The sequence below is a fragment of the Mesocricetus auratus genome, unplaced genomic scaffold (genome assembly GCF_017639785.1).
Source record: "Mesocricetus auratus isolate SY011 unplaced genomic scaffold, BCM_Maur_2.0 Super-Scaffold_100010, whole genome shotgun sequence".
Taxonomy (NCBI): Eukaryota; Metazoa; Chordata; class Mammalia; order Rodentia; family Cricetidae; genus Mesocricetus; species Mesocricetus auratus.
Genome location: NW_024429194.1, coordinates 84,295,058 through 84,321,826, shown reverse-complemented (window position 1 = coordinate 84,321,826; position 26,769 = coordinate 84,295,058). Strand labels below are relative to the sequence as shown.

The 26,769-nt window shown below is 42.0% G+C and overlaps 2 protein-coding genes across 6 annotated transcripts in view; one reads left to right on the top strand and one right to left on the bottom strand.

Moving 5' to 3' along the window:
• The window catches only part of Enthd1 (ENTH domain containing 1), a 114,024-nt gene extending 100,072 nt beyond the window's left edge, over positions 1-13,952 (bottom strand). For all 4 annotated transcript variants that reach the window (XM_040754101.1, XM_040754103.1, XM_040754104.1 and 1 more), the window contains exons 1-2: positions 13,858-13,952; positions 9,952-10,449 (exon numbers count right to left, since the gene is read on the bottom strand). In XM_040754101.1, coding sequence (XP_040610035.1) covers positions 9,952-10,300 — 349 coding nt within the window. In that variant the 5' untranslated portion in view covers positions 10,301-10,449; positions 13,858-13,952. The remainder of the gene's footprint in view (positions 1-9,951; positions 10,450-13,857) is intronic.
• Positions 13,953-21,549: 7,597 nt separating this feature from the next.
• The window catches only part of Grap2 (GRB2 related adaptor protein 2), a 70,722-nt gene continuing 65,502 nt past the window's right edge, over positions 21,550-26,769 (top strand). Inside the window, exons 1-2 of one of the 2 annotated variants that reach the window (XM_021225400.2) lie at positions 21,550-21,666; positions 21,945-22,093. The gene's annotated coding sequence lies outside the window, so the exon portion shown is untranslated. Of the gene's footprint in view, positions 22,094-26,769 lie in introns of both variants that reach the window. The other variant, XM_040754099.1, reaches the window with a different exon arrangement.

The following is a 26,769-nucleotide window of genomic DNA, read 5'->3' as shown; positions in this document are numbered from 1 at the left end:
CCTTGTTATGGTATTTTACAGGCCCAGTTATGACAGGATTATTAGAAATTAACACAATATGACTAAATGGTATCAGGACATGTGAGTACTAATTGTGTTCAGTTGAATTGGTGTGCAGCCTTACCTAAGTAGCTTACATCCCACCAAGCTTTAGCTTATTTTCTCTGTGAGAGGTAATATTCCCAGAAGTCCCTCTTTTCCATGGGGAGATGTTCTAAGGTACCCCAAGATATGGGTAGTCCAAACACTGCAGACCTGATGCTTTTCCTACAAACATGCATTATGGCGGTGCTTAGTTATAAATCAGGCATGGGAAACCCAGCTCTCTCTGATAAAAAAAAGGCTGGGGTTAGAAGTAGTTTTTAAGTATACCAAGGTATTCTGTGTTTCTTAACAATCTCTGCCCTTAGAGAAATGTGTTATCTCGAGCTAATTTGATGGGATACGCTGATTCTCACCACCAATCTGGGAGAAGAGAAACACCCGAACTCGATCTACTCTAACCATCCACTGTACTGAAAAGGGGATGGGTGGGATAAATGAAAAGCAAATGTTAAATTCCCAGAGACACAGGCTCACTACAACACTGAGACCTCGCCATAAGACTAGAACATCTGTCGAGGTCCTCCCCTTACCACCACACCGCTGGAGAAAAGCCTACTTTCCACAGACCTGCCTACCTGTTCATCAAGTCCAGTGACTGCAGAAAAATTACAGGACAGACTTAAAGGCAACAATCATGGTCTGAAGAGACCGAGCAAGCATGAAAAGTACAGCCAGATCTGCAGGGATGAAGGAATCACCACGAGCAGAGGCAGCAATGATTGGGATGCTAAGGGCGCTAATGGCTAACAGAGTCACCGTGCCAATAAGAGATAAGCAGCATAGGCAAAGGGGTGGAAAAGCTGAGAGAACCAAAAAGAAAACATGAAGATTGAAAGCCACCAGAGAGAGTCTTTAACGGGCTGGCGTTAGACAGGATGTGGCTGAGAAAAGAGCCTTCAAGTTTCAGAACATCTCAGAAGAAACCTAAAGAGAAATGCATGAATAATAAACAGGCAGAGCATCTGCACCTCTGGGACAGCCATGAGGTAATGTAAGTCAGTGGGAATTAAAGAAAATGAGAGAAAGAAATTAACAGAAAAAACGTGTGAAGCAATAGCCACAGTAATGCCAGGGAAGCTAAGAAAACAACCGTAGGCATATCATTTTAAAACCCCCAGAAACATAACAATAAAGAAGCCAGAAGTTTTTTTCCTATAAGGGAACAAAGACAAGAATTATATTCACCATCTCTTCACAAGCCATGCAAGCAAAAAGAGAAATACCAAAACTGTTAAAGAAAAGCCACAAGGCTAGAATTTTGTGCCCCGTGAAATTGCCATTAAAGTGAGGAGAAATACCTTCTCCAACCAAAACGAAGAGATCTGCTATCAGAATTCCTGCCTTACAAGGAATGTTCAAAGAAATTTTTAAATAAGAAGTAAAACAGCAGAGGCTAGAAACAGATACTCATGAAAGAAGAAAGTGCCGGAGTTGATGTGAGTAAAGGTTAAAAAGATCTTTCTTTTTCTTATTCTGTATGTTTGTTCAAAATAATAACCGTAGGGCTAGGGTGTAGCTCAGTTGGCAGAGCACTTGCCTAACATGTAGGGAGCCTGGATACGAACCCTCGCACTTTGGAAATCAGGTCTGGTGGCCCATGCCTGTAATCCCAGAACTTGGGAGGTGGGAACAGAAGGATCAGAAGTCCAAAGTCATTCTTGGCTAGATGGTGAGTTCAAGGCAGCCTGAGCTATGTGGGACCCTCTTGTAATGATGGTAATCAGTGATGTATTTGGAATGCATATATTCCAAATGTACGGCTGCAAGATGAATGATGGCAATAATATAAGGAATGGGAAGGTAAATTAGGACTATTTTGTTATTATAAGATACTGGCATTACCCATGAGGTTGTGTAGCATGCATCAGTCAGCTCTCCCTAGCTGTAACAGATACCAACTCATAAAGAGGATAGGCTTACTTTGTGTCTCAATATTAGAAGCTTCAGGCATGATAAATGATTGGCCCTGGTGCTTTGGATCCTAGGATAAGGCAACATGTGGACCTCATGGCTAGGATGTGAAAGAGAATATGGAACTGGGATCCCATGATACCTTTCAAAGTCATGTCATCTATGACCAGAGACTTCCCTCTAGGTTCTACCTCTTGAGAGGGCCACCACCTACTCCCCAATAGTGCCACCATCAGGGGACCAATGACACTTTCAGACACTTAACCAAATCAAAACACAGTGTTATATAATAATGGGAACAGACTGGCTATAAACACACACTGAAAACTCGAAGGTACATGAAAATGAGGGGAAAGGATGTATAACTGATACACCAAAGAAGAAGAGAAAATGAGGTCATATAAAACTACCAATTCAATCACAAAGCGGCAAGTAGTTGATGTGCATGATGTCACATAGTCTAAGCACTAGTAAAAAGGGAGTGTGAGAACAAGGCCAACAAACTGAAAACAATGAGAAATATAGCAGCTATTAATCCAACAATCAGAAATCATTCTGAGTACCCATGAGTTAAATACACCTATTAAAGGACAGAAATGGTCCCAAGAAACAAGATCCACTTAAATTCTGTCTGCAAGAAGCTCACTTTAAATATAAGAACGCACTGAGAATTAAAAGTAAATGGAGGGTTGGGTGGTGGCACTACATGCTTTTAATCCCATCACTCAGGAGGCAGAGACAGGAGGATCTCTATGAGTTTGAGGACAGCCTGGTCTACAAAGCAAATTCCAGGAGAGCCAGGATTGTTACACAGAGAAACCATGTCTCGAAAAAGCAAAATAATAATAATAATATAAGCAGAGAATCTGGGTATAGTGGCATGCACTTGTAGTCATAGATACTGGGCAGACTAAGACAGGAGGACAAGTTTGAGTCTAGTCTGAGTACCAAAGCGAGACACACCCCTTGGTGGAAGAGGTTGATGAGCTAGGGCTGATATGGCTGCTCCTGAAGAAGTCTTACGTATGGTAGCTAGAGAGATTGCTCAGTGGTTATAGTTAAATAGGTGTATTTAACTCATAGACCAATTACTGAACAACCCCGAGGACCTGAGTTTAGACCTCAGCGTCCACATGACAAACTGGACACAGCCTCTCCCAAGCTTATAACCCAGCATGGTAGAGAACAGAGACTGAGGGGCTTGCTGGCTACTAGCCTAGCTGTAAAAACCAGAACTCCAGGTTCAGAGAGCCCCTGCTTCAAAGGAATACGGTAGAGACTGATAGAGGAGAACACCTGATACTTTCCCCCAACTCATCCCCACCCCACCTCACACACAGGAGGTGGTAAGAAAAACTGTTTTGTCTATGATGAATAGCCTCTTCAAAGACTCATGCCCATGATGAGAAAGAAAAAATAACAAAAATGTGTACCGCACTAACACTATTCAACAGCATGAGTAGCAGCTTTAGAAAGCATAATTGATCAGACATCAGACCAAGGAAATTTACCCATGGTGAGAAGGGCACTGAGTGACAATGTCGGTGGCAATTCTCCAAGCAAACAGCCCTTAGTGTCTACACATGGAATCAGAGCCTCAAAATCCAGAGTCAAAGCTAATGTAACCGACATTTATAGGCTACTTCATTTTCATCAAGCTCATGCAGAACATTGACCAAGACAGGCCACATCCCAAGCCAGGGCCCACATCAGTAAATTGGAAGAATATAAAAATCATACAGTATCTGTTTTCAGACCACAACAGAATTAAACTGGACACCAGCAAAACTATAGTTAGAAAAATCCAAAAAATATCTGGAAACTAAACAACTCACCTCTAACTAATACATGGGTTAAGGAATAAAGCAGGAAAGGTAAATTATTTTAATTGACGAAATGAAAATACAGATTATTAAACTTTGTGGGGTGCATCCAAAGTAGTGCTCGGAGGAAGTGGGGGGGGATTTCTGAAGAGACCTGACAGACAGAAGAGACTATGCAGGTTCCTGAAAAGGGAACAGGCCCTCCCTCCTACTGGCTGAGCAAAGAGAACAGCAAAATTAAGACCTAACCAAGAAAACCAAAAGTCTTTGTTTTTTTCCCCAGCAGAGTTCAGGCTCTTGATGATTTGTGTGTAGGACAGGCTTCCAGTACAAATGGCTTGGATCGCTAAATCGTGTTCTAGTACTTTCCCAGTGACATTACATGAAGCGCTTTTCTTCCCTAACCTAGCAGCAGCATCTTTATCCAGCAGTGTTTCCATGCTCACACAGCTTTTCTCAGGTCTCTCTTTTTTTTATGTGCCAAGGTCTGACTAACACATGGCATGTGCCCTCAGAATCTGGTTAAGGAAATTATATATACACATATATCACATATATACATACAATATGTCATAAAAGGCACCACACTGATATGAATAAAACAGTACATCAATTACTATTTCTCAGGGAGGGAAAAAAGAGTGTGCACACACAGGAAAAGGTCTCCAAGTTGGGATCTGAAGACTACATAGGAATTAAACAAACAGCAAGAAATGAATATTTTAGGGGGGAGGGAACTTAAGTACAGTACAAAGTAACATTAGCAATGCTAATTGCCAGAGCAGTCTATACTGAAGGCTAATGAGATAAAAACACAAAGACAGATTGGGGGCCAAACTCTCAACTAGACACCCATCAGTGACACCTTCCAGCACATCCACTATCCTCACAAGGCACATTTCAAAATAAACTGAATCAGGCCAAGAGCTACCCTTCTACAATACAACATTCATTGGGAAATAAACATAAAAGGGAGATGCGTATAAGGTAAAGTGATATCCCTCAGTGTAATTATCTTCATTCACTGGTAAATATTCAATTAATAAATGTGACATTAGCCAATGCAATCAATCAATGGCTGATGCCCCTTCCAAAAAGAACAGATAAATACACTATGTGGACGTGTCTGCTCTGATCAATGCTTTGCTTGCTATCTTAGAGGTAACCAATCACTGAGAGACACCAATGACACTGCTCTGTACTTGGTTCATATATTTGGTCCTGAGCTCAAATGTTAGAGAACTGAAAAACCTTTATAAAGATGGATTTTAACATGCTCACACCTTACTCCTGGAAAAGCTATAATGAATGCATGTCTGTCTGAATATTTGTAATTCTATACCTTTCAACTCCCTTCTTCCGAATAGCTCATAGGCTCTTTAGAGCAGGGACTAACTAGCCTTCTGCTTTACAGAGTCATCCAAGTTCTCAGTCCGGTGATAAAATAGCTGCTCTGGAATTTTCAAGGGAAACCTGCACATTTTAATTAGCATTGTTTTACCTTGTAACAGTAAATTCATATCAGGACTAAGGAAGCAAAGGCAGGACAACTGTAGGCTTGAGGCCAGTTTGGACTATACAGTGAGATAGTGAGACCTCATCTAATGAACAAAAACTTAATCTTCATGAAAGTTGATTTATATAAAAATTTCTGAATGAATCAGCACAGCAGGATGAAAACTCAGGAAGAGTTCTCAAATTTCATCATTAAGCCCAAAACCTAATCTAAAATGAACACTTAAAAAGTAAGATGTGCACTATGATTAAATCTGATTTATGCTAGAAATGCAGAAAATCAAGGTCTTAGACCATATTCACAAGATAAAAGGATTTTTAAAACACATAATCAGCTCAATGGGAGCATAAAAAGCACTTGACAAAAGTCAACATGGTTTCTTAGTTTTAAAATACACACAAGGGGGAAAAATTGAAAAAAAATACACTCAAGGGGGGGATGGATCAGAGGTTGTAAAGGAGCCGTCCACCAAGCCTGATGACCCAAGCTTGATCCCCAGAACCTACATGGTGGAGGGAGAGAACTGACTCCTAAAAACTATCCTCAGACCTCCACATGTATGCTATGGCACATAAGCATTTGCTTTTACACACATGCACAAACGTGCACTCTATAGTAATAATAATAAATAATAATAATAATAATAATAATAATAATGATAATAATAATAAATTTGAAATACACTTAACACATCAGGAACAGATTAAAACCTCTTCGACCTGAGCAAATATAAAAATCCCACAGCTAACCAATATGGTGTTGTGACATGTAATCCTAGCATTGGGAGACTGAGGCAGGAGGATTGTGAGCTCCAGGTCAGCCTGAACTACATAGTGAGACCCTGTCTCAAAACAAAAAAAGAACTGAAGAAAAGAAAACCCATAGCTAACATCATTTTTAATGCCTAAAAACTTTCCTCCTAAAAGCAAGAACAAGGGAGGGCTGTCTACACTCACCACTATTGCTAGAGAAAATGCCATGACCAAGACAACTTACAGAAGGAAGGGCTTGTCTGTCTTATAGTTCCAGAGGGTAAGAGTCCACCATGATAGGTAAACATGGCAGCAGGCAGGCACAGTGGTCGGAGTTGGAAGCTGAGAGCTCACATCCTCAACCACAACCGGAAGCAGAGAAAGTCGACTGGAAAAGGGTGAGGCCTTAAGCTCTTAAAGCCTTCCCCCAGTGACACACTTCCTCCAGCAAGGTCACACCTCCTAAGCCTTCCCAAACAACACTACCCAGTACTCAGTCTCCTCTTGCTGCCTGTGGATCAAGATGTGAAACTCTTGATCCTTCTCCAGCACCATGCCTGTCTGCATGCCACAATGTTTCACACCATGACAACAATGGACTAAACCTCTGAAACCTTAATCAAGTCCAAGTTAAATGTTTCCTTTTATAAAAGTTGCCATGGTCACAGTGTCTTCCACAACAATAGAAACCCTAAGACAGCTCCTATCTTGTATACAGAAATATAAACTAAACAGAAATCCAAGATCTGAATAAAAGAATGTTCTGCTAGCTTTATGTCAATCTGACACAAGCTAGAGTTATCTGAAAGAGGGAACCTAAATTGAGAAAATGCCTTCAGAAGATCCAGCTATAAGGCATTTTCTTAATTAGGGATTGATGGAGGATGGCTCAGCCCACTGTGGGTGGTGCCTTCCCTGTGCTGGCAGCCCCAGGTTCTATAAGGAAGCAGGCTAATAAAAACCATGGGAAGCAAGCCAATAAGCAGCACTTCTCCATGGTCTCTGCATCAGCTCCTGCCTCCAGGTTCCTGCCCTGATTGAGTTCCTGTCCTGGCTTCCTTCAATGATAAACAGTGATATGAAAGTATAAGCCAAATAAACCCTTTTTCACCAACTTGCTTTTTGGTCACAGTGTTTTATCATAGCAATATATAAACACTAAGACAGAGAGTTAAAACTACAAAACTCTTAGAAGGAAATACAAATATAAACCTTTATGACCTTGTATTTGACAATAATTTGTTTTATATATGATATACAAAGTAAAGCAACCAAATGAAAAATACATTGGATTGCATCTAAAGTTAGAACTTTTAGACAGATAGTGGTACACACCTTTAATCTCAGCACCAAGGAGGCTGAGGAAGGTGGATCTCTATGAGTTCAAGACCAGCCTGGTCTACAGAGAAAAGTTCTAGGCCAACTAGGGCTACATAATAAGACTCTGTTTAAAAATAACAATCAACTCTTGTGCATCAGAGGATAGACACATCAAGAAAGCAAGGAGACAACCTACAGACTAGCAGAAGACACTTTTAAGCCACCTGTCTGGTAAGGGTCTTGTGCCCAGGATATATAAGGAATTTTCAAAACTCAACAATAAAAGAAGTCATTTGAAAACAGGCAAAGGACTTGAAACGACATTTCTAAAAGACAACAGCTGTATCTCCAGCAGGGACATGATGCTTGATATCATGATTCTTAAGGAAACATAAAAGAAAAGCACAGCAAGGTCCATATTTATATGAAGCAGGATTAACTATAGTTTAAAGATGGACAAAGTAACAAGTGTTAGCAAGGATACTGGAAAAGGGAAACCCTCTTGCACTGCTGATGGGATGTTCAGTCCCTCCGCAGGGTTCAGCAGTTCTTCAAAGGCTAAACACTGGCATTAGTACATGTTGTGGCAATTCTACTGTTCTGAATACACCTCAGAGAACTGAGAGCACAGACCTGGACTGACCCACCGATGCTCACTGCATCGTCATTCACACCTCATGAGTCTATCAGCAGATGAATACATTTGTTTAAAAGTGGTAAACACAGAAAATAAAAGGGTATTCAACCACAAAAGAATGGAGTTCTGATTCATCCTACCACATGGATGAGTCTTGAGGACCATTGGATAAGAGAAATAAGCCTGATGGTGAGGAAAAAAACACAGTAAAATCCCACTTATACTTGAGTGGACTTAACAGTCAAGTTAATCAAGACAGAAAGTAGAAGCTTAGTGGAATGGGAATGAGGAATTATTGCTTAATGTTGACAGTGTGACTTTTAAAAAAAGGTTTTAACAAGAGTGTCGATGACTTCACAACACAGCAAATGTAATTAACACCACCAAACTGCACACTTACAAATGTAAATATGTGCCTGGCACACACCACTAAGCCCAGCACTTGGGAGGTGGGGTAGGAAGATTAGAGTTCAAGGTCAACTCAGCTACTTAATAAACTCAAGTCCACATGAGATTGTGACTCAAAAAATTAATACAAATGAACACAAAAGGCAAGAGACACATGTGTTGTGCATATATATCTTTTAAAATATATATTACATTTTAAAACAACTTTTAATGTAATAAACAACCTTAAAATATATATTATATACTTTATATTTAAAAACTACATATTATGCATATATATGTATATATCCAAGTATGCAATATGTATGGTATGTGATTTATACCTCAAACTTTTTATAAAGAGGAAAGAACACAGGAACAAGCTCTCAATTTATGGAAGGATATAGAGGGACTTTGGTGTATACTGCCAGTGAAAGAACCAATCTAAAGAAGCTTTATGGCTGTAAGCTCTTGACATCTGGAAAAGGTAGAGCTTTAAAGACCAGTGGTACCCAGGGCCAAGAGGGTGAAGGTGGGTCATAATCACACTTAAGGAAGTAAAGGGACCCTGTTTAACACCGGGTGGTAGACATAGGACATCATGCCTTTCCAAAACCTACAGAGCTGTGTGACACATATCTATGAACATTATCAATGCTTGCTGCCACTTGTAGCAAATGTACTTCACTGATGTTAGCAATTAGAGAGATTTTTCATGTAGGTGGAGAAGGGTACATAGAAATTATTTTTGTATAATTTTTGAATTAAAAAATGTAGTTTTAAAATGCAGTAACCATAGAGTATAGTGACCTTTATTCTCTTCTCATGATTTAAATACTATCACTTTAAATATAAATTATAACTTCACATTTCTAATGCAAAAGAAAATAATGCTGGTTCTTCACCTTTGCAAATAATTTGGCACCAGTCCCCGTCAATATTCTATAGCCCTTTCCTATGTCATCTCCTCTCCACACCCAGAATTATTTTATGATCTGAGTTTCTGCACTTCTATTAAGTGCATTCATCTCAACAGCCTTTGAAGACTTCAGAGTCCCTAGAAACACTTCTCTTATTTATGACTAAGTTCCAATCTAATTATAATTATGAATTATGGTGACATCAATATACAACTGCCATGCCACCTACTTTCATTTGCTGTCTTTGTTTTTCTGTGAGGTGTCCCTGGATCTGTGTGTTTTGGACAAACGCACTGTTCTCCCAAGTGTCACTCAGAGGATGGAAATGAGAACCAGGCTGTCAAGAAGAGAGGTGGTGGGGACAGTTAAGGACAACTGTTCAAGCCCAATGTGATGGTGTCTGCCTGTTATCCTACCATGTGGGAGGCCAGAGCAGGAAGGCAAGCTCAGGACATTCTAGACTACATAACAAGACACCCTCAAAACCAAGAACCACCTTGCTCCAGTCCAGGGTTTCAAACAGTCTGCCCCGCACCCCTGTCTTCACGGACACACTGCCTCATCTTTTACAAACTGTTACCTTGGTCTTTTCCAGCTTCGTCTACGTGTTGAAAGTCTTTCAGCATTTGAAGGTTACACAAGCCCTCTCTACAACACTGAATAACTTTCTTGGAGCCATTCTTGATGAGGTAGTCCATCAGGGCAAGGCATTTGTACACGTGGCGCCAGTTCTTGCCGTGGTCACCGAGTCGTTGCCATATCATGTGCATGATCTCTGAGAGGGAGGCTGTGTTGAAAGTCATGTCACTGATAGCTAGCATCAGAGAGCTAGAGGGACCCCAGGGGTCATTGGAAGTTGCTTCCCTGACTTTTATTTCAGCCTCTGAGTAGTTTTTCATGAAGTTTTTCACTTGCCTTCTCAAAGACATAGCTACAGCTGAATCTGAAGGGAGGGGTGGTGAGAGCAATGGGACAGGGATGACTGGCCTACAGGGCTCCTCGCAGAAGATCTGTCCCGGGTTCTGCAGCTCTCAAACACAAATGATTCATCTCCACGTGACGATAAAGTATCGATTTCCTGCAAGGGAAGTGCAAAAACTATGTAAGTTCCTTAAAAAAAAAACCAAAAGTGTCTACAGGAGGCCAAGTTAGTCTGAAAAAAAATCTGTATTTAGTTTCCAAGTCAGTCTGTCTAGGGAGGAGAGGACTATATAGGTGTTCTTAGGATGAGCATAGAACAATCCCTCGCAAGGTTGAACTCCATTATCCAAAGAAATGTAGGTAGTCTATCTGTTCCTAAAAGTTCCTGCAGAAAATATAAAATGAGTATAAAGGCTTACATGGAGAGCAGACAAATTAGTATTTAAGGGAATTTGCACTCTGACATCGTTTAACATATTCTACCATTACACAAATACCGGGTCCTGAAATAATTTAAATGGTGGTGAAAATAATATGAGAACCTCCTAGTACCCTAACCCCTAACTTGTTCCCTCTAGAACTACAAAGCACTAAATCAAACTTACATAGATTCTACTTTCTTGTTCATCTAGGGAGCCAGCACCAAGACAAACACGTCTACCTCCTCGGATCTACAACTAATGCCCGGTACCCAAAACCAGTATTTTAGCCTAGACAAGGCTAGCAAACTAGAGAGAAAGGTTCCATTACTTTCTTTACTCATTTTCGTAAAAAAGGTATGGGATTTAAATTCAACAGTGTCAAAGTAATGAAATTCCCTAAAATCTAGAGTGATTAACATGTCTGTTAGCTTCCCAAATACACAGAAAAGGAAGGTATTTAGGGTAATATAAAAACACATTAAAACTTAAAAGAGGTATGCAGCCCCAAGAATCCACAGGATGCTTGTGAATTATCAGTTTATAATTTACATGACACTGGTCCCTTCCTCTTTTTCATCACTCTGCAGGAAGGTGAGTCACTTAGTTTGCAATTTCTCTAGTGATTCACCCCCCCCACGGCTATCAAGGCACTGTGCCAAATTGATTTTGAGCCCTGATGAGCATCCAGACCCAATGAAGCCTAAATGAACTATAATCAGATTTTACTATCGAAGCTGCACACATACAAAAGAAAAAATCAAATCCATAACGACTGTTTGTTATTTTTAGTTGTTTTCTTAGCCTCCTTGGCTCCTAGCTCATGCCTGATTAATTTGTGTGTTGAAGGAAGACATAATTTTCAGATGCATGGTAAATGAACTATAACCTTTTTGTAAAACAGGAGATCATTAGCCCTCTGTCCTGCCATTTTTTGATAAAAAACCAATGAACTCTCAAATAAATGAGATAGGAATATAATCAATTTAATTAATATTTCTCAGAAAGAGACCATATCCTTGAAGAAAAAGAGAAGTGTGTGTCTGTGACTTTCTGGTTGTCTCCTTTGCACCCTGAATACAAGCATTTTGTCTGACTTCCTCCTGTAGCAAAAACATGATTTATCATGTTTCAGTAAACTATTAAAAATTTCAATTTCTAGTGTCCTTTTTCCCCCTCCACCAAACTCACTCAATGCAGAGCTGCACTTTTAACACCAGCATAGATCAACAAATATTGATCTGTGTCTTCACCAATCTATTTTTAAAAACTGTCTTAGAATCATAGCTCGCTGGGATGGAACAGTTATTATAATCTTTTGTTTTTATATATTTTGGAAAGACTGTGTCCATTACTCAGTTTTCCTATATTCTCTAAACTATATCCTTAAAATCTTTGAAGTGTTTTCTTAGACAAATTTTCTGCCCCAGGGAAAAAAAATAAGAGCCTTCTAGCTCAAAACAGTAGTTTTAAATGCATGTGCCCAACACCATGCCAAAATTACTCTCCCAACTGTTACAAATGCCACAAAGAAAAAGTCTAGATAGGTAAATTAATATCACTAACTCACATATGGTGACAGGAACACAGAACGAGCCTCCATTCTACCATAAGGAAGTCAGTAATTGGTGTCAGTTCTAAATGATGTGAGCTTATTATGTTTTAGATACTTAACTATAGAGAAATGCTGTTTGCTCATACCCTGAGGAAACCTAGAGATTACATAATTAAAGTCATGTGCTGCACAGATGCTTCAGTCAAGGATGTCACACAATTGTGGTCATGCAAAAATGTATCACCTACTGACGTCATAGCCATCTCAGTCTGGGTAAGAACATCCTATGTTTCTGTAGACCTATTAGAGCGTATCTCAGAATGGGACTGTCATTAAGCACCATGTGACTCTATGGCATCTGAGACAAAATCAGTGGTAAGGAGGCAAGTCTCCACTCTTGACTCTGAGTTGCCTGGCTACCCACACCACCATCACATTGAGAAATAAGAGGGAAGAAGGCAATTCATGCCCCAGATTCATCATCCCTCTGACGTCTATCTCACTATGAAGGTCAGCCTCTTTCCAACACCCAACTGATTTCTTCCTTGGCACTGAGATTTCTTTCATGACATTTAAAATAATATGTACTTAACTGCTTGCTGTTTGACTGTGGCAAATAACACCAGACTAGATGTTCCTGAAGGGCAGAGACCTTGGCCTGACTATCTTACCACTGTAAATCTATACCTAAGGACTACCTAGCCATGGTGGGAGCCCAGGACACGTGTGAGGAGTGAAAGACTAAATGATCCCGTTTTGGGATAACCTGGAAATAATTCTATAACTTTCAATTTCAAGCATGACATTTAAAAAAAAAATCTAGCTCCTGTAATGTCACGTATGTAAAGCCTGGAATTTGAGCAAATATTGTCGAAGCAATCAGCAAATATCTCTTGAGAACCATTTATACAGTGTTGTGAAGAAACGTAAATCATGTTCCCTACGGTCATCTTCTGTCTTCAGTGATTTTCCCAAAGCTTATTACATGGCAACCTCCATCCTAGGCAAGGAGAGGGTAAGGGAAACAGATGCAGAAGGTCCCACCCTACCCCCCCCCCAAAAACGGCTACACCGCAGCTTTGACTGGTGTCGCCTCAATGTATTCAAGATCCAACGTCCAGGATTTGAGGTCCGTTCCCTAATCAATGACATCCCTGGGCCATGGTTTCCTCGGTAACAACATAAAGAACAACACTGCCTGGGGCTGTGGAGAGGAAGAAAGGCAGGGACTTGGGGACAATTCTGAAAAAATGGAGGGTAGAGACTGGATCGGCTTCCACTAGACAGGTCTCTCCTGGCACCCCTCTTTTGATTTTTCAACAGGGGGTTCAGAGCCAGGTCACTGGGTCACACAAGAGACCCAGTCTGACGACTGCGCAAAAATGGGCAGATTCCTCAGATGGGCAACTTCACTGAGGAAATTTCTGGAAGGTGGGAGGGGCAGCCTCAGGGCCCTTGGGCCTGCCGGTGCCTAGGCTGATTGGAGGCAACAGGAAAGTTAGGAAGTTAGGCGGGAAGGCCGCTGGCTTCCCACCCTCCGCTCTGCTCCACACTGGCGGTTACTACCCAGCGAGCCCTTCCAGTCACCTACCTGGGGCTCTCTTTCCCCATCAAAATCAATACCCCAGGCTCTTCTGCTGCCTCAAGAGACCCAAGCGCCCACACCGTTGCCCACTTCCGCTTCCTCACTTCCGGCCCCTGAGCGTCTGCCCTCTGCAGACCCTCTAGCCAGGTGTCTGCAGCCGGTTCGTTTCTCCAGGCCGGAGAGGATCAAGCCGATCGAAGGCAAACGTCCTTGTTATGCAGTCTCAGTCAGTGGCACTGCTATAGTTTCGCTGTCTAGATTTTTACGATTTGTGTTACTGTTATGAATGGCGCAGATTTAAATGCCGCCCTACGAGCACTGCCTGCCACCTCAGAGGTTAAAGCGGCTGATAGCCTAGCGTATGTAAAGCAGTGTATGTAATGGTCCCCGGTGAAGTGACTCAAGGAGAGCTTCAGGTCTCAACGAGGGCTAATCTTTGATAGAGTTAACCCATCGGCGGTGAGCACGCAGTTTGTACCAGGCGGGAAGGACCCCGAGATAAAGCACAGCCCTATGCTGCGTGCGTTTACAGATCAGTGGAGGTGACAGGTGCAGTCATCGAAGACTGTGGCAAGATATGTATCGCATAATGAGAGAGGAGACAGTGTCTAATTCTGCCAAGGAGTATTTAAGGGCAGCTTTCACGGAACACTTTACATCCGAATTAAATCTTGGAGGGTGACAGGAAGTTCACAGGGCAGACAAAGAAGAGGAGGACATCAGAGACAAAGGAGGTATCACGAGTAGAGAGACACAAAGGCAGAGAGCACCTATTATCTCAGTAAAACTACACGCCCTCTAGTCACCATTGACTGTAGAAAAATTATTAGCGGAGCAACAGTAGAAGATAAGCAACAGGCAAGCCCCAGAGAGGCCTGTCCCTGTGGACACGGACGGTATAATTGAGTTCATGTTTTAACACACGTTGGTGAATGAATGGAGATTTGACGAGGATGGAAACGCTTAGAAGGCAGGGAGATATTTCATAGTACAAAGTAAGGTCTGATTGTTTTTTACCCTCCGCAGCTTCAGTTATTGTAACAGCCAACATTATTGATACTGACATGCTGATAGGGAAGTAAATATAAAATCATGAAAGGTATGAAGGAAGTTGGTGTGCTTGAAATATTATTTAACTGGAAATAATATAATTAAGACATAGCCAGAAGCAGCCTGGCAAAACAGCCTGAAAAGGCAGCCTGGAAAACAGATTGTCTGGGGCCTTGAATGTCATTCGAAGATATTTAGATTTTCATTCAGTGAAGTGGTGAGGGAACAAATGAGTATTTTATACATTGCGTTATAATCTACATACATCTTATGTACATTTCAAAGATCCGCTAAAATTGGTCATTATCATCCTGCTTTACATATGAGGAACTGCATTCACTGTACATCATTAAGAATCTGCTGTGTGCTAGACACTATGTTACACCATGAAAATTGTAGTCTGAATAGTCACCCACATAAAAGGTTGCCATGACAAGGGCAGCCATAGAGTGCAATAGGAGCAAGAAAAGACTTCCAGGAGGAAGTGAGCTTGTAGGAATGCATGGGTGGTAAGACTTGTTTAGGATACCCAGTTAGCAAATGCTTTAACTGGACCCCTGGCCCTAATCACTGATGTCCAGCTCTGTCTTCACGCCCCCAATCTAAAGACAATCTTCCATCCTTGATTGTGAGCTCCACTGATATTTTCACTCACCATTCTACATGCTGTACTGTGAAGTCAGAGATTGCAATTTGCTGGTGGGGAGGTGGGGGGGGTGTTTCCAAGACAGGGTTTCTCTGCATTGTTTTGGAGGCTGTCCTGGAACTCGCTCTGTAGACCAGGCTGGCCTCAAACTCAGAGATCCTCCTTCGTCTTCCTCCCAAGTCCTGAGATTAAAATCATGTGACACCACTTCCCAGCTGAGATTTCGATTTCTAAAAACTATTCAATTTTCTTTCTAGAGTGTGTATTTTTTTCTGCGTGTGTTCAGAAGACCTGGAAGGACAAAATGCTGTAGCAAGTCTGGGAGTAAGTGAAGAAGGCCCTGAGACAGAAATCTAAGACCTCCTTCACCACAACTCCAAATCCAGGTTCAGTTACCCACAATAACTATAGCCTAGAGTTAGTAAGTGGATAATTCCTGAAAAAAAAATCAAAGTTTACATTCCATGCCATTTCCATAGCACAATCCCACCTGGGACCTGAAATGTATGTCTGTTTTATGCACTACCTCTCCGTTAGTCGTATAATGGCTACCAGATGGATTGTCGCATCATGGATATGCGTTGTTCAAGTAACCCACTAAGGTAGCCTAAACCTACTTTACAGTGTCTACTCCCCTAAGGCTACTGCACAACGCCTGCTCCTCTCACTTCCTGCCATCAAGTATTTTTTTTTAATTGAACCCAGTGCAGTAAGATACTCTTGAGAGGTCACCTCACTTAGTGTTTCACCTGCATGTGCGTCTATGCACCAAAGTGTGCCTGGTGCCCAAGGAGGTCAGAAGCAGGGATTGAATCCCTCATAACTGGAGTTCCAACCAGTTGTGAGCTGCCATGTGGGTGCTAGGAACCAAGCCTGGGTCCTCTGCAAATGCTCTTAACTGCCAAGCCATCTCTCCAGCCCCTTGTTTGGTTTTGCTTTCTGAGACAGCCTCACCATGTAGCTCAGCCTGACCTGGAACTTACTATGTACACTAGACTGGCCTCGAAACTCATGGAGATCCTCCTGCCTGTCTCCTGAGTGCTGGCATTAAACAGGGTTTGCCTGTTTAATCCATATAACACTGATTGTAACTTATGACCAATGTTCTTCATTATTCATCTCTTACCATATCTAATATGTAAGTTAAACAACGTCATAAATAAGTATGTCCAGGAAAAAGCCATAGTCCATAAAGGGTTTGGTGCACACACAGTGTGAAGCATCCCCTGAAGTCTGAGTGTTTTCTCCCGGTAGAGAACAACTGCAATGGGTGTGGTGTGCATCCTGTCCGGATTGTGCCAAAGCAACGAGCTCCTGGGCTTGACTCCAAACCATGTAGGCACGAGAGAAAGGGGTATGGAGTCTATGGTGATTCTCAAATTTCTTTTGGGGGTGACTATAAATGTCAGTTGCTCAAGATTAGGAAGATGATCTGAGATGGTCTAACAGGAAGAAATGATACATTCTGGCCTGTACATTTTTAATATGAGGGTCCTGTGAGTGGAAGTCCACTGGGAGACAGGCTAATGGAGAGAAATGGAACAAGGAGAAGGTTTGTAGCCAGCTGTGAAGCCTTAGGGTAGAAAACACACAGAGAGTGGTTGGTGAGGCAGATGGAAATAGATAAGGCATGCTGGAAGATTGCAGCCCCGTAAGCTGCAGAGGGGTTGTCTAGTCTCAGCAGAAGTGTGGAGTGGGCCCACGCTGGTGGAATTAGTGCTACAGATGTAATATTAGGTAAAGGGATCCTCTGTATCTGTTTCCATCCATTTGGAGTCACAATGTAATTGATTACTGTGCTATTCCCTGTCCCCCAGTACAAATGTCGTTCTTTGATAATGAGTTGATTGATGGGGTGTTTTGTTGTTGTTTTTAATTTCCTGAACTGGAAGTTTTACAAAGAAATCAACAACCTTTTCTCTGCTTGGCATCCAGGATTCTGACCTCAGCCCATTGCCACTAGCTCTCCAGTCTCAACTCTGGAGGCATCCTTTCTCCAAGTGGTTGTCTTCTCTGGCTAGACCCATGCCCCAGGAGGTAAGTGTTCAGTCTCACAGCTTTAAACCCCTTCTGCACCCATAACTTTCCAAGTTGCACTGGCAGCCCTGATCTCTCGTGACCTTCAAGATTCTCTATTAAGGGCTCTGGCCTCCCTGTTAAGATGTCTCACTAACATTTCAAAATAAGCATGTCCAAACCCTGACCCTTTCCTCCACACAGGCTCCCTCACCGTGCCTCCTGTCTCAGTGACACCGCCTTGTTCTCGTTTCTCAGGCTGGGAGCCTTGGGGTCCATTTGGAAACTTGTGTTTCACTTTATGTCATAATTATCAGATTCCTTTTGAAATACAAGATGGCTACTGAATAAATGGGTTATCGATGCTATATCCCAGTAGATAATACAGTAATATTAATAGGTTGGCCCTGAATTGAGACAGCAATCTACCTGCCTCTACCTCTAGAGTGCTAGGATTAAAGGTTACCACACCTGGCCGCTTCTTGTTTGTTTGTTTGTTTTTAGGGGCGATGAAGGGATGGTGTCTCCCATTGTGACCCAGCCTGGCCTAGAACTTACAATGTACCTTAAACTCGTGTCAGTCCTTCTGCCTTGGGCTTCTGAGTATTGGGGTTTTGGCCATACATGTCTGTTGTTAAACTTGATAATCTCTGTATGCAGAGTCCAGCCGTTCCCTGACACCTCTACTTCACTAAGCCACCATCACTCCCACAGTAACATCCTGGGAATGCCCAGCTTCTCTTCTTGGTCCCTTACAGCAGTGGTTCTCAACCTGTGGGCCATGACCCCATTAGCAAACCTCTAGCTCCAAAAGTATTTACATTAAAATTCATAACAGTAGCAAAATCGCAGTTATAAAATAGCAATTAAAATAATTTTATGGTTGGGGCCCATAAAAGCATGGGAACTGTATTAAAGGGTTGCAGCATTAGGAAGGTTGAGGACCACTGTCTTACAGCGTAGAGTTTATTGTATGAACCTTTCCTGGAAAAAGATAAACAAATATCTTCTTCCCCATACAGGGACCAACAACAGACAAAAGTAAATGTTCTGTCCAAGTTGAGCTTAGTGAACCAATTAGTTTTATTTATAGCAGTGGTTCTCAACCTTCCTAACACTGTGACCCTTTAATACAGTTCCTCATATTGTGGTGACCCCCAATCATGAAGCTATTTTCGTTGCTACTTCATAACTGTAATTTTGCTATTGTTATGAATCATAATGTAAATATCTGTGCTTTTTGATGGTCCTAGGTGACCCCTGTGAAAGGGTTGTTTGACTGTCCCCCAAGGGGTCTCAATCCACAGGTTGAGAACCGCTGGCTTATGAGTGAGGGGTTACTGGCAGGAACAAGATCATCCGCCCCACCCTCCCCCGCAACAGCCACATCACCATGACTTCCCCATAGCAGCTTAGATGGAGTTCCCCCTTTGATTAACCTCTCATCTTCTGAGACCACATGCAGCCGGGGCAGTTACATACCCCTAAAAGGAAGGGTGCAGGAAAAAAATGGCTGGAATCCCAGTCTAAGGGCCATCCCCTGCCCCTCATTAAGGCTATGGAGAAAGCCCAGTAATCCAGATTTTGAAGACTTTTGAAGCCTGCTTTCGTGTGATGGCAGCTGCTCTGTTTAAGATGGTAATGGATGTGAAGCTCAGTGGACAGTGTCCACAGGGCAGTCAGGAGGAATCCTTGAGGAATCTCAAACTCAAGTCAGCTCACATCACTCTCACTTCAGACTCTCTCATTGGCTCCCATCGCACTCAGAATAAAGTCTCAAGGCTTTGCCACAGCCAGCAGGGCTCTGCCTGGTGTCCTGCTCTCTTTGACCTCTGAACCCACTTCTCTGCCTCACTCACTGTGGCAAGTTCATTCTCATCCTAAGGCTTTGTACCCGTGAGTCCTTATTACCCCAGACCTCCACCAGGTTGACTTCCTTCACAGTGTTGTGGCCTTGTTTCTCCCTTTACCAGAACATAATGTCCAACAAAGTAGAGGCTACAATATATTCACCTGTAAATTCCTAGCCTGCCCCTAGAGCCATGCATACAGATGATGTCCAAACTCTGTTGAGTGACTGAACATCTGAATGCACTCTATTGAATCAGAAGTATATATTTTACTCAAAAATGAGATGGAGCACAATTGCACATAAGCTCTGTTACAAAAGATGACCCTTCAAAAGTTGTTGCTGGATTTCTTTTTTAAGCAAGTGTAGTTTCTAAGGAAATTTTCTCCATTGAGGCTAAGTGGAATTTTACACATTCCTGAATCCTCCTAATAACTTGGGCAAAGGCTGAAATGCAGACATCCTCTCATGGGGGTCTTTATTCCTAAACTGTGACTTTGTCCTCCTTTAGTCACAGAGCTGTGAAGTAAACCACCGAAGTGACTTCATCCCCTGCCTATGTGCTGACTATCATGTCTGCCAGTCAGCCAGTACTTGCTAGCAAGATTAATTCTCTTTGAGATTCTTCAGGTCTGCACTCTGCCCTTTACTTGGAAAGTAAGAGATTGTGTTCCCTAGGGAACAGTAGTGCCCTGTGGGAAAGTAGCTTCCACGTTAGACCCCTGGGAGATTCTGGATAGACCCCTAGGAGATTCTGGATTGAACCATTCGCCATTTTCCCTAGCCACACAAGCGCAGTTAACCACAACGTGCCTTTGGCTTGGGAACTACTGCTGAGGAAGGTGCTGGCCAGAGGCTCAGAAACTTGGCAGTGGAGCTGTTTAATGTAATGATGAGACCCAAGAAGGTCCTTAGATCACAAAGGTGGGACTCTGAAGTCAGTGTTGCTGTTGTGAAATCAGAGGCGAGTTACCTTTAAAACCTTGGCCATGTGGAAATAGTGAGTGGCGTGTTCACAATCAGCTTAGTTTTAAGAAAATTGTACAGACTTTCATTAATAAGGGAAGGGGCTGGAGACATGACCCGGCCGAGAAGACCACGCCTGACAGCTTACTGTGGCCTTGTTATCCCGGCTTGGCAGACCCAGCACTCTTCTGATCTCCATGGACACTATGTCCACATACACATGTCTACACACACATGCGCATAATTAAAATTCAATCTTTTAAAAATCCCATTACTAGAGAGTTGGGGGAAGTATTTCTAGACCATTTGATGTTTTATTGGGCACCTACTATGACCAAGGTAGCTTGCCAACTCAATACCAGACTTCTTTCCTTTTCAATTAAAATGTGTAAGTGAGCACCTATGGTAGCACACATCTATAATGCCAGCACCTGAGCAGGCTGGACCCAGGTCTTTAGGCTGTGACAAGAAGTTGGAGAGTTCCAGATATAGCATGGGCTATATCACACACACAAAAAAGTGAGCAATTATAATGAAAAGAAAAGGTTTTTAAAAGTAAAACCAGCAAAGTTTAAAGAAGCAATGAGATACCACCTCAAAAGGCAGGAATGAAGGATAAGTTAAAATCTTAGAACTTTAAATTGAGACAAATAGAGAAAAAAAACTTTCCAAGGATTAATGCCAGAGAAATCCGAAATATTTCCCTCCTCACCTTGGGTCCAACCTCCAGACTCTAAAGGTGTTGCTAAGCTGGTTGAAATATGTCTTATTTTTATGCAGATGTTACAAGAACAAAGAAAGGAAGACGCTGGCATAGCCTGCAGGTGGCTTGGGGTTGGGGGCACAGGGCAGCCTAGAATTGTGAAGATAAAGACCAGGGAAACTGAGGGACATGGTCAGAAGCCTTGGGTCCAGCTTGTTTAAAAGAATGCCAAATCCCATGGGTCTAAGGAAAGATCCTTGCTCATGAAAATGGCAAACCTAGGCTTAGAACTCTTAACTCACTGGCTGGCTAACTCGGTTGGTTAGTGGGTGCCGTTAACAGAACTCCCAGCTCTGAGAACCTCCCTCCCCCTTTCTTTCTTGGGTCAAGATTTTTATCACAAGCTAAGAGTTATGTGTCAGGCTGGATACACTTAGCAATCGGTTTCTCTGAGGTTTTAACATTGCGATTGACCAGGGTAACTTTAACTTTTTCCCAGTGGCCTTTGTGTTTCTCTAGATGGAGGCATGTGAAGCTAGGACTTCCTTGAAGCCAGCAGCCGCTTGCTAATGGACCATAATTCAGGTTATGTTTCTAATGTGAATATGGGAGTTGGGGGCAGGTGTGTATTGTTAAAACTGAAACATAAAGGGGCAGGCATGTTTCAGTGAACCTGGTGAGACTCTAGCAGCAAGAAAACAAAACCACATAATCTAAGGCTCACGCCCAACTCTGTGCAGCTGGGTGTCTGCTAGTTCCTGTGTGGTTTGCCTACAGACTGACTGGGGGTAGCTTGCGGGGAGAGCAACAGGCAGGGAGGAGGAAGCTGTATTGATGGATCTGGGGCTTGCACCCTGCTTCAGTGTGGTGCTCAGAAGCCATCCCAAGGCAGACCTATACACTGAAGCGCAGTCATCTTGACATCTGAATGCATCTTCCCACTGGCAAAAGGCGATTCTAATAACTCGTCGTCACAGCCGAGATACACACTCAACCTCTTCACTTCCAAAAGGTATGTCATGGTGCATGGGTGCAGACTGTTTAAAAATCGTGAGTGCTTTTAAGGGTCTGTTCTCTACGAACCAAATGAATCAAATAAGAGCTGGTCCTACTGGTTTTCTAAACTTTGCTGTTAATGCTTCATGCTATCAGCCCATGTCTCATCTAGGTGACTATGTTGGTAACAATAGGATTCAACTTCTGTCAAATGAACTAGAGAAAACGTGATCTTTACTTGGCTTGTAGCAAATAAAAACAAGTCTGGAAAAGACTCTGGATGTTGGAGTCACAGAAGTCAAATCTCCCTCCAATGGTGAAGGGCCAGCATTTAGTTCAAATTGAGGAGTGGGAGGTGGCAGAGGGCTGAGCATCAGCGGCTGGAGCCCGGAGTCTGAGGTCAGGAACCACCTCTTGCTCAATGCCTCCACCAGTTACAACTGCTAGTGCTGGTGGCATTTGCTCTCATTATAAATAACACTGGTTTGGGTTCCGTTAATAAAAGAAAACTTCATGTGGGAAGATGGGAGGAGAGGGTGTTGTCTGTCTTTGTCTCTTTATTAATAGTTTTGTGGCATCCTTAAGATCATCTCTAGTCTCTGCTCCTGTCCCCACCTGTTACAGAACATGAAGAAGGGATGCAAAGGCCAGGTTTTCACTAACCTAAAAATGACTGTATCTACTCACTCACACGCAGCCTCGTTAATGCGGCATATGCAACTATCTCCATATTATTAAAGTACATGTCCATAGTCAAATTAAGGGGGCTGCTGAGGATCTAAAACGACATAGGATAAAACAATATCCACAGTGTCAGAGGCTAGGAAACTTCAATGGAAGAGGCTTGCATGTGGGTACATTTACCACAAACTGTTGGTTCTTTAGTAAGTCCCTTTTCTTTATTTTTTTTCTTCATTTTTAATTTCAGAAAGAGCATTTAGTTTAATGTGGTCTCCGTTAGTGACTCGGCATGGCCTACAAGGTTTGATGTCCACAGGATAATTTTAGAGAGGCTCTCTTCAAAGAATAGCCACTATTTAGTAGTGTCTTTCCACTCCAAATTTTAAAACCTTCTGACCTGTGACATTTTTAAGAACTTTTGTGTGTGTTGTGATTTAGTTTTTGTAAAAAAGAGACAGCCCCACATCACTGAAGCAAACCACCCTATGAGACTCAACTCGGAGAGTCTCCCACATAGTAAATTGTAATCATGTTCTCCCTAAATTGCAATTGCTTTTATCTTTATAAATGGCTTTACTGAAGCAGAGGGGAAGGAGGTGATTGATCTATTCAATATGAAGAAATGTCCTTTGTTGCTAACAATAGCTTCCATGTCTTAGACCTTCAGTTGTTTTATAACTGCCTGATAAGGACACCATAAAAATAAAAGTTAACGTAAATACTATGTACCTCAGGGAAAGGCGCTACGAAAATGCATGATGGGAACATTATTATTTCTCTAAATCTTAATACTCCCTTCCTATCCCTTGTACAAAACATCTCTCTTGCTGCCCAGAGCCATCTCTTTTGGAACCATTGCCTTATAGAAGAGCTGCTAGTGATCCTGATTTCCATGTATTTATTGATTCCCAGAGAGTAACACCTGCTGATGTTGGCAGCTAAAGAGCTCATGCCTGAACTTGAGCAAAACTTGCCCCTTTTCCTGGAGATAGAAAAGTCTGTAATTGTTCACAGATATGTCATTAAGTGTGAGTCCTTTAGGCTTTCTTAAATAAGTCACAGTTGCTGCTGGGTTGAGTTGAGGGACAGAATCTTCAAACTCCCATTAAGCAAGCTTAAAATTTGTCAAAGGGGGTCAGCAAAGAGGCTCAGCAAGCAAAGATGCTTGCCACCAAATCTAACACCCTGATTCAGCCCTGGAACTCACATGGTAAAAGAAGAGAGCCCATTCCTACAAGTTGACCTCCAACTCTATATTCGTGCCGCAGCATGTGGTGAATGTGTAAGTAATAATAAACAAATATTTTTTAAAATTTCAAGACTAGTCATTTAGCATAGTTGTTTGAATCAAAAGGTAAAATAGTTTATCCCCATTTTGTTTAAAGTCTTTGTGCCTCATATCTCCTTATATAAATGGCATCTCAATCTCTTTTGTCTCTACTTTTTTCTTCATTATTATATTTTTATACTGTTTAAGAATTTTTAGGAAATCATAGCTTCATTCAACAAACATTTCACTAACATTTATTGAGCAATTGCTTTGTGTCAGTAACAGCACCACACCCTGCATTATGGGGCCAAGGTCTCTGACAAAGTTCACATTGGTTTTCAATAGACTTGAGCCAATAAGGCTTCAGTAAATAATGTTTATTTACTGAAGTCTTCTTTTTTAGTATATAAGCATAGTCCAAAATTTTAGAGAATTAAATGAAATCACAACAGCATACACAACAATAGGGACCTCCTTTGCTCTCCAAAGATGTTAGACACACGACTCATGAGAAAAGTGAATTTCCAAACAGATTTAAGCAAGGCATGGAGTCAAGTGCCTACAATCCCAGCACTTGGGAAGCAGAGGCAGGAGGATTGGTGCAAGTTCAAGGCCACCAAGCCAGCTAGAGTTACACAGCAAGACCCTATCAAAAAGAAAAATTTAATGAAAAGTTGAAATGCTAACCATGCCCCACTTAGGTTTACTAACATAACCTTTTCCACACCTGCTCTATCTGCCGTGTTTCTCTCTGAATTTCTTGTAAGTTGCAGATGAATGACAGTTCACTCCTGAATAATTCAGTTCACACCCAAAAGCAAGAACATTATCTTATGTAACCACAAATGCCTCACTACAAAAGTAGAAGTCCTTAATATGTAACACCTAAACACTATTAACCTTCCCCAATTTGCCCCCAGCTGTCACCTATACTATTATTTAAAAAAAATAAGAATCCAGAATCCAACCTTTATATCTCTCCACTCAACACTGGATTTTTTTTCCAAGGTAGGTCAGTGACCTTGTAGAAATGCCCCACATTGTGAATTGGCTGCTGCCTTGTGCCTCCTGTCACCATGCCTCTTGCTTACATTTACTTATTTACTTTGTGTGTATGTGTGTGGATATGAATGTAACAACACATGCATGAAAGTCAGAGGGTATTGATTTGCAGGAGTCAGATCTCTTCTACCATGTGGGATTCGGGGATCAAACTCAGGTTGCAAACAAGCAACTTTACCCACTCTCGACGGCGAATGTTGAGATTCTCTGATTTTTTTCATGAGGTGGCATGGGGTGCTCTGTATTGCGTTTTATCAGGAGGCACATCATTCTGGATTGTTCCACCACTCACAATGCCAAGCTTGATCCGGCTCTAGGCATTGGTTTTGCTCTGGGGATTTCTCTCTCTCTCTCTCTCTCTCTCTCTCTCTCTCTCTCTCTCTCTCTCTCTCTCTCTCTCTCTCTCTATCTCAAAGTACTTGTTCCCTCTTACAATCAACAAGGAATCAGAGAGGGTGACACTTTGGCACTATGCTAACACCCTGTTCCCAACTGCTTCCATCTGATTATTTTAGGTCCTAGTCTTTGCCTAAATCAGTATTCTATGGGTGCTCATATCTATTTTTAATATACTTTGAAGATGCATAAGACGCTCACCGTCACCACTAGTGACAGAGGCTGTAGGTATCTGAGGGCATAAATTCACATAGCAGTAACAATAGGTCACACTGACTGAGTACTTGCAGTGGAGCCAGACAGCCTAAATATGAGCCCAGCCCACCATTTGCTAGGTGAACTGAACAAAATTCAGTCCCTCCGTTCTTGTTTCTTGAGCTGTAAAGGGAGGGTAATGAGAGTGCTAGTGGGGTTGTCTGAGGGTTGAATAATTTATACACGTTTCCAAAACAGTGCATTGGGGTGCTGGTGCTGGTGCTGCCTTGTGACTAATCTGTTACTCTACCTCTCACAGTGCTTGTAAACTCCACCTCGGGCCTCGTGTGCCAATCTAAACCTTCGAAGGCATTAAATTGTTCACTTCTCTGGAGTAGCCAAGAAAGCACTAGCGATATCGTATCTTCACATATAAGAAAATTAAGGTGCAAAGAGGTCAAAGTACGCCATACAAGGTCACTTGCAGCAGAGTTATGAGACCTCAGAGCCTCAGGGCAGAACATGATATTTTGATAGAGTCGGGAGGAGGGAGTCCTTCTCATTTTTCACATTGCTGTACTGTAAAAGATTTTGCCACTAAAACACTGGTGTAGAAGACTTGTCCAATTCATAAAGGCCACGCTGGGTTTCCTTGTAGGAAGACAGATGTCTGCTGGTGGTAGTAATGCCGGTGGCTGGTTATCTCAGGCACTCAGACTTTACCTAAGTCAGTCTGTGACTTCAGAAACAGTTTTACCCAGCAAAAGCTTCCCCAGCTAGGGATTGGTCCCAGCCCTTCATTAGCATTACAAGCGGTTCCAGGACTGTGTCAGTCTTATCTGCCCCTTAATTGCCATTACAGAAGGCTCTCAAGTGTAATTTTCTAAAGAGAACTAAAAATAAGTGAGTAAAAGGAATCCAGCATTATTAATGCTTTTATGCAGTTCTAGGACCATCATTGCTAAGCTGCTTCTGCGTTTTCATGGTTTTTAATGAAAGCAGCCTAATTGATCAATTGGTCACGAAGAATACTTTTTTCATTTTTTTTGAGACTTCCCCCCCAGCCTCCCAGAACCACGGGTTTAATG